The sequence below is a fragment of the Brachyhypopomus gauderio genome, chromosome 14, assembly GCF_052324685.1.
Source record: "Brachyhypopomus gauderio isolate BG-103 chromosome 14, BGAUD_0.2, whole genome shotgun sequence".
Taxonomy (NCBI): domain Eukaryota; kingdom Metazoa; phylum Chordata; class Actinopteri; order Gymnotiformes; family Hypopomidae; genus Brachyhypopomus; species Brachyhypopomus gauderio.
In genome coordinates, this window is record NC_135224.1 from 22,552,859 (window position 1) to 22,565,371 (window position 12,513).

General features: G+C 42.5%; 2 protein-coding genes across 2 annotated transcripts; both read right to left on the reverse strand.

Annotated features, from left to right (window-relative positions):
* Positions 1 to 700: 700 nt before the first annotated feature.
* Positions 701 to 3,200, reverse strand: LOC143474601 (uncharacterized). Its single transcript, XM_076972102.1, has 7 exons — positions 3,179 to 3,200; positions 2,907 to 3,082; positions 2,732 to 2,818; positions 2,032 to 2,076; positions 1,820 to 1,942; positions 1,615 to 1,656; positions 701 to 1,508 (listed from the first exon to the last, which is right to left on the reverse strand). Exons 1-7 carry the CDS (start codon positions 3,198 to 3,200, stop codon positions 1,377 to 1,379), a joined length of 627 nt encoding a protein of 208 aa, XP_076828217.1. The 3' UTR covers positions 701 to 1,376.
* Positions 3,201 to 4,147: 947 nt separating this feature from the next.
* On the reverse strand, positions 4,148 to 11,494 carry LOC143474996 (schwannomin-interacting protein 1). The gene is made up of 7 exons (XM_076972694.1): positions 11,276 to 11,494; positions 9,889 to 10,007; positions 7,277 to 7,394; positions 6,894 to 7,094; positions 5,631 to 5,754; positions 5,334 to 5,427; positions 4,148 to 5,064 (listed from the first exon to the last, which is right to left on the reverse strand). The coding sequence occupies exons 1-7, from the start codon at positions 11,408 to 11,410 to the stop codon at positions 4,998 to 5,000; spliced, it is 858 nt and encodes a 285-aa protein (XP_076828809.1). The 5' UTR covers positions 11,411 to 11,494; the 3' UTR covers positions 4,148 to 4,997.
* Positions 11,495 to 12,513: the final 1,019 nt, after the last annotated feature.

Consider the following 12,513-nt stretch of genomic DNA (forward strand, 5'->3'; position numbering starts at 1 on the left):
AAATCACATACTGTCCATTAATGCATGTTCAAATGATTCAGTATGATACATGTGATTCAACCACCTTAAAAAGAGTAAAAAAAACAGCCTGAGATTGCTTAGGCATGGTGCTACTCAATCCTTACAGCACTTGGAACTGAACCAGGCATTAGGGTACTATCCTTAAGGACTTTGGTTAAGCGTAAGAGACGCTACGCTGTATCGAACCATAGATTCAAGTAGGCATTTTTGTACTTACCAGGATATTTACTCTTCTGGAGAGTTTGAAGTGTTACTGTATTTTGATTACATATTGTAAGCCAATCTTAAGTACTCTATTGTGTGAATGCTTTAGGAAAACATTTAAATCAAAAGTGATTTCCATTAATCTTGGCAGAACGTTTCTAAATTAATTATAAATCAGTTTTATTCGCTCTACCTGAACGGTGCATACATATGATACATTGAAAGTAAGATATACAATGCCATAGTTCATCTAAAGAGAAGGGTAGAGTAGTGTAAATAAAGAATAAGTAAAGACTGGAGAATTACAGTGAGAACAGTCATTTCAAAACAACCCGGATTAATCATAATGAATCTTACAAAGTAAACATGGCATTTACAGTGAGAATATAAAGAAAATAAATAAGCCCACAACTCAAAAATAAGTAAAGGGATTATACATAAATCTTCCCCTCATTTGTTATAAGGATAAATAGAGTTTAACCTTGCACTTTTTTGCATTAGATAAATTAGCTTCTCACCTGTGTGAAAGCTTCCCTTCAAATGTATGAAGGAGGTTGTGGAAATGTACACTACATATATGTATAGACCATGTTTGTTGTATTATTTGTTTAAATCGTCTGGGAATTATATTGTTTGAATTCTGATAATGTTATATCTCATTATTTTTGTCAACCCCTCTATATATCTTTTTCTCTCTCTTTCTCTCATACACATAAACATTATTTGTGCATCACTCTGAAGTGTAACACACATGATGGTAGAATTTCATAATTTCTTGTTATAGCAGCCTAATATTAGATTAATTATATAAAACACTGGATATCATGTTGTGTTAGTCTCCATGTAGTTACAGTTAGAGAAACAGCTACATGTCCTTGGTGAAAGTCAATACTTTAAAGTGATGAGTAACATAAAATGTACAGTTAACATTGATAATTCACCTCCGTTATCTTTGTGTTGGGTAGGTTTTATTATGAAAAAGACAAATCACTTAGTTGTTATAATTGCAGCAAAATTTTGGCTTAGGTATACAATGGACAATTCAGAACACCACAGAAATGGCCAATAAATATCAAAATAAATATGTTTAAATAAAAGTAAATTAGCATTTAAATTATCTAATTAAGTCATCACAAAAAACCCTAGAACATTCAGGCATTTATACTCGTGGTTAGAATATGGTTCAGCACTCGATTGATGGTGATGGTGCGGATCTGGAAACCCTTTAGAGCTTTGCAAAGCTTCAGTCTCCCCTCAAAGGAATTTTCCTGTTCCATTGTAGTCTGGGAAAAACACAGAAACACTCATTTGTGATGTGTGATTGTAAACATCAACAACAACAAAAACGTGTGCAGAAATGTTTATATCCAGTTATACAGTTCACCTTACCATAGACTGCAAGCCACCCAGCAATGTGTCATCAAAGCAGTTCTGTTCACACAAAACAACATGTAAATGACTTAATAGGTGATTAGTGGGTTTGCTTCAAGTGCTTGACATTCTTTTAATGTGATCTATGTCAAATTATGCCTGTCAGCACCACATCAGGAAATCAGCAACTAACGTGTTTAAGATGGTGATTTTAATCTTATACCTGCATAAGGTCCTCGATTCTCCTGATCACCAAATGGTCCAGGATGTGGTCTGGGTCGCTGTAAGCTTTAAATGTTTCCCGGTAGTATCTGAGATCTTCCATAATTCTCATGAGGCACTTGTCCTACAGAGAATAAATTAAAAGGATGTCATTACATTAGGAAACATTACTATAAGAAAAACGTGCATTTCTTAAAATACCAATCAGCAAACCTGATCAAAAGTAAAGTCAGTGGTCTGTGAGCATCTTGACTGTTGCTGAAAGAAGATAAGATTTTTGTTGAATGTCTTTGGTTCATGAAACAGAAAAGTCCTATTCGGACGGGATAAGTTTTATATGGGGAGGTGGGGTAATTATTTCCAGTGTTTAAGTGACTTTTAGTTATATCCGAATGCGCCTTGTCAGTCATTTTTACCGACTGAGCTCTCCCACGTCAGTAAATATTCCGGGGCCTTTAACCTTCTGTAAAACGAGCCATAAAAATAACCTATTAATCCCGAGTGAATCGACATGTGTGTAAACTTTCCGCTATATCCTGCGGGAAAGTATTTTTCGCGTTTTTTTTTCTCAAGTATGGAGCTGCTCGCAGAGGCATTTATTTACGTGACAGAGACGCTTCTGATTATTCATGTCTGTGGCAAACCACTCAAATCAGTGTGTATCGTAGCCTATATTTAACATATACAAACATGTAGCGTACTCATTCTCAAATTAAAATATCATATGTGAGTAAAATTGGTCATTCTCTTCTACTTCTTTTGGAAGCGACGGCAGTGTGTAAATCGCCTCGGTCATTAATACACTTTACTGACACCCTATAGTAAATGTATATTACTTAACCTCCCCATGTGAAGCTAATCCCATCCGAACTGGGCTATAGGTATGTTTGGACCGTGTGTCGAACCGTCTCACCTGAGGCACGCAGACGGACAACATTCGCGTCTTGAGGTACAGCTCCGCGCTTTGCTCTGTGCAGTTTAATCCTCTGAACAAGCTCCCCTGTATGGATACAACCAAAGTGTTGTGTTGCTTGCAAGAGACACATTTTCAAATGATATAAATAGTTTGTAATTCGGAGAGTACGTACGACCGCGAGCGCCTCCGTTACGTTCCAGAGGAGCGAGAGCGCGAGACCCTTGCAGGTAGTTTGATCAAGGTGCGTGGGCGCGCTGCGCGCTCCCGTGGCGGAGCTGCTGCGCGCTCCAGTGGGATTAGCGGAGCTGAGCTGACACGTTGCGGAAGAAAGCATCACAACGAACAAGCCTGAAAGAAAACCACAACACACAGGTCGTGCTGTGTAATAGCTCCCAGTGCATGATTAAACGAAAAGACATTAATTTAAAGGATGAGCCTACTTACAGTGGAATACAGTGGCCTGCATAGTTGCGTGTATTTGCATTTTCAGTTCTCAGGCCACATTGTATTCTTGTCACTTATATAGGCGACATCTCCAAGGGAATTTCCTCAATCAACTGCAGCCCGTTATCACAAACGAAACCAAAGGGTTATTGTCGTAATTTCCGAAGAATTATCAAATTTGATGAATTTATAAGCTTAACAACATATAGGCGTGGGAATTAACGTACGTCTCGGTTCTCGTGGCCGAACTTCATACTTTGTGGCGTTCAGGTTTGCAAGAGCAAGTTTTGTTTGTTCATTTTTTACAACTCTGTCATTCAATTGAAATTCACTTTCATTATATTTTTCTGTATTTCAAGAATAATTTAAAATAAATATGCAATCTAAATGTACCAAATTCGACATTATAAATAGGCCTAATACTGTAAATATCATTTATCTTTGAATATATGTATAGCCTATACATAAAAATGGAATTTAAATGCATGCACTTTTAAAGTCTAAACAATGATATGGTTATGCATTACGCAATGTCTGAAACCACGGGCTATAAAAAGACGTCAACAGGTTAGTTATTGTTTTTTTTATGGGGCATTATTTGTTAAAGCCAACACGTCATATCGACCTGTCACAGTAAAACAGAAAGTGCATGTTTTTTTAAAACGCGTTTCGTTTAATGTGGCCGTATACCAGAAGTACTTGAATGGCTCTCTCCAAGTTTAACCTCGGTAATCTAGGAATTTACAAAAGGGAAGTGTTTCCTCTTCCATGGTTGTGAGCGCTCATTTTTATTTACCTAAAGTGTGTGCATTTATTGGCGCTGTAAATGTGTATTTAAAATACTGTATCGACTTTTGAAGTGTGGTTCTACCATAATCCATAACATTAATTGTAATAATCATTTAATAACATGGTTTGATTATTTGTTTTCTCTTTCTTCTATGAAAATAATCACAAGCTTAGAAGAAATCTTCTGCAAGTAAATAATTTATTGATCATTTTCTTTAATATTTCTGTACATCAAGATTCCAGTCATTTCGCAACACTTAAACCTGTGAAAAAGCACATATGTAATTTAAATGGGTGAAAAACTAAGCTGACATTCTTAAAATACTGATTGACAAAATAGCTCATAACTCACAAAAGTTCCACTCCCACTACACCTGGCAGTCTCATACAAGGAAGTGTTTTGCTTTTAATCCTACAATACATTCATGTTTTCTCACTTGGAGTGTGTCAACCTGATCCAGTTTGGTTCTAGTCTTCTCCGTGATGTGGGTGGGACAGACAGCTTCTTACGTTAGCAGGTCTTCTCTCTACCCTTCTTTGTTGTTGCAGTGTAAGCTTGCTCTAGTTAATTCAGTCAGGCAAAGGAGGCAGAGACACACCCAGCTACGGGACCAGCTCACTGGCTGTCGGAGAACTGCTAAGCACTCTGCGTGATCAGTAGGCATTTTGGCGGGAAATCGAAGACCCACTTCGATGATGTAAATCCCATGAACATATATACTGTACACCAGCTAGGTCTGTGGTGTTCAACCTTTAGTCTCGCCTGCAGTCTCTGGGCCTGCATTGACCTACATATCCCTCCACTTCACTGTGTGCATGCACGAAAGCTCGTTGGCCTGTTTGTCTGACATACATCCACACAAAGCTTGTAACATGGGTGAACAAAATAAAGATGGGCACACGTCTAGTTAAACTGACATGAAGGAAAGCTCTGTGCGTACGCTACCACGACACATAGTCTTAATGGGCTCTGCCCGAGCGGCAGGCCGTTGTTGCCGCGTTGGCCTCCGGGGGGCGCCAGGAATGGCAGTCACAGGGAGCAGTCTCCTTTTCTTTTGGACTTCTCCGCCAGGTGCCTCTGCTGACTGTGCGCATGCCTGGGGAGCAAAAGTAAAGATAAACACACTCGAATCAGCTTCATGTTCACAAACCTAAAGTCAATACAATTATGCAGCTTTTCAGATACTGGGAGCCAGATCTATTCAAACGCTGTGAGGTAGTTTATTCGTTTCTTGGTGCAGTTTCACCAAATTCCTGACAGGGCCAATCAAGGAGGACATTTAGAGGACATATTCCACCCCCTCTATCACTCCTACAGCCACCTTCCTTTGTTCTATTAAGGGTTGACCCCTGGCTGACCCCTGACCTGGTGAGGTCTTCCACGTCCACCAGCATGGCGTCCTGCTCCACGTGGAGCTCGTCTCTGAGCAGCAGCAGTTGTACCAGCTCCTCGTTCAGACCTGCAGCGGGACATGGAGTCAGGACCGCAGAGCACACGTACGTCGCCCAAGCCCACTTTACAGTCCAAAAATAAACATGGGGATTTTCCTGTATGTCCGAGGTCTAAATGCAGGACCTGATCCCCCCACAAATCACGAATTTGCATGTTTGGTTTCTGTATACATTGCAGGTTCAGGGCCCTTAATGTGAGGCCTGACCTCACCCTGTATCTGTGAGTGGAGGTCGTTGGTGATGACCTGTAGTTGACCCAGACTCATCTCCCTCAGCTCCATGGGCCTCAGACTTCGCTTCATCAGACTCTCACTGATGTGAGGGAGGTGCAGCAGCTGCAAGAGACCGTCGGTACATCGTTACTGTGCCGGCCGGCTCACAGGGAACAACAAAAACAACAACAAAACAAAAACAAAAGTGAGAAATAAGCTTCCCGCAGCCCTCGGCAAAGCTCAGCGCTGTGGAGAAACGAACGGCTTTCTTATTTTCTCCTTGAGGTTTCTCCACTCGCAACCAAAAAGAGGAAGTGTGTTTGACACATGTGTCACATGTTAAGCAGCACTGTGGGTTTCATAGAAAGGCAGAAGAGAACAAAAGCGTACAACCGGGAGTGCTCGATATATACACAAACGTCCCTTGCACACAGAGGAAGCCATGGCTGCTGAGCGGGATGGCGAGACGGCCTCGTCCTGTTGCTTAACAGCTATGACACAGACGTTTGTCCAGACGTGGTGGGGCTGTCCTTCACGGTCTCAGAGCTCAGCGGGGCAAGCCCTACGTGTCACGAGTGTGCTTAGTGACAGAGCTAAGAGGAGAAAGGCACTAATGCCCTATAAGGGAAAGCAGGGACTCCTTTAGTCAAGAGTCCCGATGAGACGTGACTAAACGGATTTGCCATGAAGTGCAAATTCTTAGGAATTCATATGATTCAGCTCTTTGCCAAATGGCAAAGGTTGGTGAGAATCAAGGACTGATGCTTTTCTCACAGTGTAAATCGGGCAAAGTGCAATAAAAGTTCCCCTGCTTGTTCTAATGGACCCTAAAAAGATTTGGCTTGGACAATGAGTCAACCTCCTTCAAGCCAAGAATTCTGTGTGCAAATGAACTCCTATATAAAGAATAAAAATCCTATAAAGTCCTATATATAGAATCTAAAAGTGGTGTGCATTTTAAATACAGTTTGAATTGAACTGTTGTTGAATGTGTTATTCAAGTTTATTTATTTTGCAGGAAATATTGAAGAAAATGTTAGTTAGCGAACGTACCTCCCCTGACGCCAAAACATGAATTTTTTACATTCGAGTTTTTTTTTTAACTACAGGGAAAATCAGATTTTTTGAAAGAGACATAATAACGTAAAATAACAGAATCTAAAAGTAGAGAAAAAGAAACGCTTTACTAACAAAGGTTTAGTTGTCGTGTCGTGTGTGGACATGTGCGAGAGAGCGAGAGACAGGGGGACGGAGACACTGACCAGGTCGGCCACGGGGGACCTGCGGTGTAGCTGGACCTGTCTCTCCACCTCCACCTGCATGCGGGCCATGGGCCGGGCCAGGGCCAGCGCCCCGCGGGCCTCCTCCTGCAGACGCCGCTGGAGCCGCCAGAACTCGCAGTCTTCCGAGTCCAGGTCCTCCTCTCCCGTGTCCCGGTCCGACAGCGACGAGCTCTGTTTACTCTGCACAGATAGAGGAGAATTACCCAGCATGCTCAGCTCGGAATTAGATTACACACCAAAAGATTAAAAATCCCATGATGCTCCATAGAGGAATCTCGCTACAGCATAAGCTGGAATATTTAGCTCTGTAGGCGCACTGTGCCTCAGAGTCAAGCAAAACGGAGGTGCCGTGATGTCGTTACCACGGGGGACAAGGGAGTGTCCAGACTCGTCTCTGTCCTACTGTCCTCCGCATCGCTGTCCCTGTCACTGCTGCTGTCATTCACGAAACACATCTGGAGGTTCACGCCATTCTGGAGCCTAAAACCCAAGAACAACAGAAAATAGCAAGACGAACATGGCCAATCCGGTTTCGTTTAGCATTCTAATGGGAACATACAGTAAGGTGAAACAGGGTTGCTAGTTACCCGCCCGGTAACAATTTATGATTTCATCATTACCCTTATCTCTACTTCACCCAGTAATAACTGAAACAATGAAAATATTGTATCTTAAGAATCTAAATCACTTCCTCTGGTGAACTTCCCCTGTTCTGACAATTTATAGTAATACTACTTATATACAGTTAAGGTCAAAATTATTAGCCCCCTTATGAAATCATAAAACCCTTATCCTTCCAATGACATGGGCCATAACCTTGAGTCGTTATAGTTTCTGTGTGTCCACAAGAACAAAGACAACATCTGCATAAAGTCAAATAAACATTTTTATTGGTTTGCTTCACTGAAACAAGAAAAAAGCAAAAAATGCAGTGGTCAAAATTATTAGCCCTCTGACAACTAATAGTCAATAGTGTAGCCTTTGTGATTCAAAACTGACAACAATCTTTTCTGGTAATTTCTAACCAAGTTGGCACATGTCTCCTGAGGGATTTTAGCCCATTCTTTCTTGGCAATTTGTTCAAGATCATGCAAATTGCTTGGTCTCCGAGCATGGACCCGAACCTTGAGCTCCCTCCACAGATTCTCAATAGGATTGAGATCAGGGCTCTGAGAGGGCCACTCCAGAACGTTGATTTTGTTGTCTTTCAAAAAGGCTTTGACCAACTTCGATGTGTGCTTTGGGTCATTGTCTTGTTGGAAGACCCAGCGACGACCTAACCCTAGACTGGCAGCAGATGACCTGATGTTGTTCTTCAAAATTTCCACATAATCCTCTTTTTTCATGGTCCCATGCACCCGAACAAGGTTTCCTGTCCCTGAAGCACCAAAACAGCCCCACAGCATTATGCTTCCACCAGCATGTTTCACTGTGGGGACAGTATTTATAGGGTTGAAGGCCTCGCCCTTCCTACGCCCAACAAAAGCAGCATCCATATGCCCAAACAGCTCAAGTTTGGCTTCATCAGACCAAAGGACAGACTTCCAAAACTCACCCTTATGTTTCAGATTGTCTCTAGCTAAGTTCAGTCTGGCTTTGATGTGCCTCTGTGAGAGCAATGGGGTTTTTCTTGGACGATGACCACGAAGTCCACCACGAAGAGCCCTCACAACAGTCTTGCGTGAAACATCAAGTCCAGAAGAAGCAAGTTCAGCAACAATCATCTTCGCAGAGGTCCGGGTATTCTTGTTGACATCTGATTATTTTTCGCTGCAAAGTATTAGAAATCTTGCGTTTTCGACCACGGCCATGTTTATTTTTAACAGACTTTGTTTCTTTGTGCTTTGCGATGATGCAACGTACAGCTGTTCTAGAAACCAAGAAACGCTTGGACATGGCAGTATATCCTTCCCCCTGAAAATGAAGGTCCACTATCTTCTGTCTGAGGTCCAGACTGATTTCTCTTCTTTTTGGCATGATGATATTGCTTCCTACAACAATTATAGAGCAACCCTAGAGTATCCCTTTCATTCAAGCAGTCAAGTAATACTAACTCTGCTTCTTGGAGTCACTTAAATAAGGTTCAGTGCTAATTGATTGCTCAGGTGTGTTTTCAAACCTAATTGATTGGTCAGGTATGGTTTGAAACCCAGTTAATTGGCTTTGAAAACACAAAATCACATGGGGACTAATAATTTTGACCATCTCAGTTTTCACCAATTTGTTTCATAAAGAAATATTTAATATTTATTTTACATTCCAAAGCGGACCAACATAGGCGTATATCATGGATTAATAATTTACTATATGAAATGTTATGTATATTGCAAAGAATTGCCAGTATTTTAGGGGAATAGTTAAAAGTTCCTAGGGGGCTAATAATTTTGACCTTAACTGTATATATTTCTGCTGTATTTTTTTCACAACCCAAAAAGCAGCTCTGTGCTGTAGGGAGCTTTAATTCAGTCTGTTAGCACTACCTCAGGAGTTCCATGTTAGATCTTACAACCAGATCTTTCACTATCAGTATACTCTGCCCTCTTGTGGATGAAGCCCTATTAAATTCTAAAGCACTCAGAGGTTTTCAAATCACAGTCAGTGTCCAGGTACTTATTTAATCTAAGAGTTCAGTGTGATGACCAACCAGTTACAGGAATTACCGGTATTTAATCATCTACAAGGGATTACAAAATCCAGGACCAAGAGTCAAGAGTAGGAGCTATTGGTTAAGTTTAGAAATTCAACCTGATATATTCTCCTGCTCTTCCGGCTAGCCTGAGATGCAGAAGAACATCAGATGGTAAAGTGATGTAAAAATCACGTACATTAACGTTGAACTAAATGTCACAGAGCGTCTCCCCAAGGTCTAGTTAGCAGATCGTAGTGGATACACCAGATGCACAGGTCAGCACACACAAGAAGAACCACGTTGGCGTGGGCTCTGGGCGACGGCGCCGGTGACCCGCACACCCACCGTGAGGGCACGCAGTTCTTGCCCGTCCTGCTGTAGCCGGTGAAGAGAACGGGCCCGTCGTCATAGAAACTGCCCAGGGCTAGCTTCTGTCTGATCGACTCCCTCTCGTTCCTCTGGGCCTGTGCACATACGCACACACAAATGCAGACGATGCCAGCTCAGCCGTTAACGTCACATACTTTATTAATGAATGGAGAGAAATGAAGGTGATCAGGAGAATGGGGGGGCATTACTCATAAACGGGGGGTGGGGGTGTTTGTGGCTCTGAAGCTGTACAGATGTGAGGCCCGTGGTGTTTCCAGGGACCGCGCCCCTGTTGACACATCGTATCACATGACAAAAGCCACATCGAGCTCCTCGCCGTGCCTTTCATCTATACAAACACAACAGCTCTCCATCCTCCATTATTCATTGCCATAGCAACACAAACGGGGGACTAATGGCGTCGCTGTGGGCCTCATCCGTCAGAGACGTACCGCCCCGTGTCATTCCCCTCTCTTCTACTGCCCCCCCCCTTCCTGGGGTCACAGCGATGGTGTGAATGTTTTGATGTTTGATGTGGATAGAGTGCACCCCCCCCCCCCCCCCAGCTCCACGACCCCTTCAAAAATAAAAATAAAAAACACAATAAAGAAAAATAGCCGTCCTCCTCCGCCATCCCCCCTCTGCCACAGAAGCCACACCCATAAGCTTTTCGAATCCAAGGACACTCATATTTCATGTCATTCCAGTAAAGATTTTGTATTTTCTCCTGTTTAGCTTTGGATTTATTAGATGAGCTTTAGAGAAATCAGGGTCGTGCCCACACCCTCCCATGACACATCATTAGAACAATCTGTGATATAACACCGGTTATTCGAGCTGGCTTTCTGGAACATTCTGGGAGAGCTTGAACAGCTTGAAATCCTCCCACTCACGTCTAAGGTCTTGGAGAGTACCAGGCACCGCTGTACTGCAGGCTGATGAAGCCCTTCTGAAGAAAACACTGACCCACAGATACCGGCTTTCCCAAACACAACCCAGACAAGCGGGATAACACGCAAGAAAGGTCCCATCTCTTCAAAATACATGTCAATATTGTCTCCTTCGTCACCTCTTCTGATCTCGTGTATTGCTACTAAATCCCCCCAAACACAATTTGATCTAAAAAGAAGGAATTTGCCTTGAATCTGTAAGCAAATATGTGCACATAAACATTTTAACAGCGCAGATTCAAGCAACCCTAGCATCCATCTATGATAAAACACCACTCACAGCAAACCCTTCAAAATAAAGTCAAGACAGCAGAATATAATCATTTTTCCATACACATGATCCAGTATATTAATGGTTGGCTAGGTGGTCACAGAACACATGAGGAGCTGGAGGACGGTTAGCGATCTCTCACCTGGTAGAGACATTTCTCCTGGTGCACCATCCTTTCAGCAGACGGCAGAGTGCGGAGACGACGACAGCACCAACCCTGCCTTCCGCAGTGTGTGAGAGGCTCCCCAGAGAGGCAGCGCTCTGCATACACGCGCATGAGCACACACACACGCACGTCCACCCACACACACCCCACTGAGGTGGAAAAGAAGAGGAGGAGAGAGGGAGGGAGAGAGAGAGAGAGAGAGAGAGAGAGGGAGAGAGAGAGAGAGAGAGAGAGAGAGAGAGAGAGAGAGAGAGATCTGAGTCACACACTCCTGGGAGTGGAGAAGGAGAGAAAAAGGAATCACATTTAGACTCACAGACTACGTTTTTTGTCCCTCTGTGTTATATTTCATTTGAATAAACAGAATTCATCAACAGACACACACACAGTTTGACCCGACCAAATCTAATCCAGCTAAAACTGATCTGAGCATTTTGGGTCAATATTGTAAACACAGCTAAAAGGAAATTAGGCATATATTCCAATATACATATATGCAGATATGATCATAAGGTTATATACATTGATTAACAAATGTAAATTTAAAAAGTGGATTTGTTTGTATGATTGTGATCCATTAAACATACACACACACTCTCACATGCAAAAAGTATTCACTCACCCATCCAAATTATCAGAATCAGGTGTATAAAACTAAGCACCTAGGCATGCAGACTGTTTTTACCAACATTTATGAAAGAATGGGTCGGTCGCTCTCAGGAGCTCAGTGAATTCCAGCGTGGAACTGTGTTAGGATGCCACCTGTGTAAGAAATCCAGTCGTGAAATAAATATTTCACTCGTAAATATTCCACCGTCAGCTGTATTATAAGAAAATTTGGGAACGGCAGCAACTCAGCCATGAAGTGGTGGGCCACGTAAACCGACAGAGCAGGGTCAGCGGATGCTGAAGCGCATAGTGTGAAGAGGTCTCCAACTTTCTGCAGACATCCAAACTTTGTGGCATTCAGATTAACTCAAGAACAGTGTGCAGAGAGCTTCGTGGAATGGTTTTCCATGGTTGAGTAGCTACATCCAGCATACATCACCAAGTGCAATGTAAAGTGTTGGATGCAGTGGTGTAAAGCACGCCGCCACTGGACTCTAGAGCAGTGGAGACATGTTCTCTGGAGTGACGAATCACGCTTCTCCATCTGATGGACGAATCTGGGTTTGGCGGGTGCCAGGAGAACGGTACTTGTCTGACTGCATTGT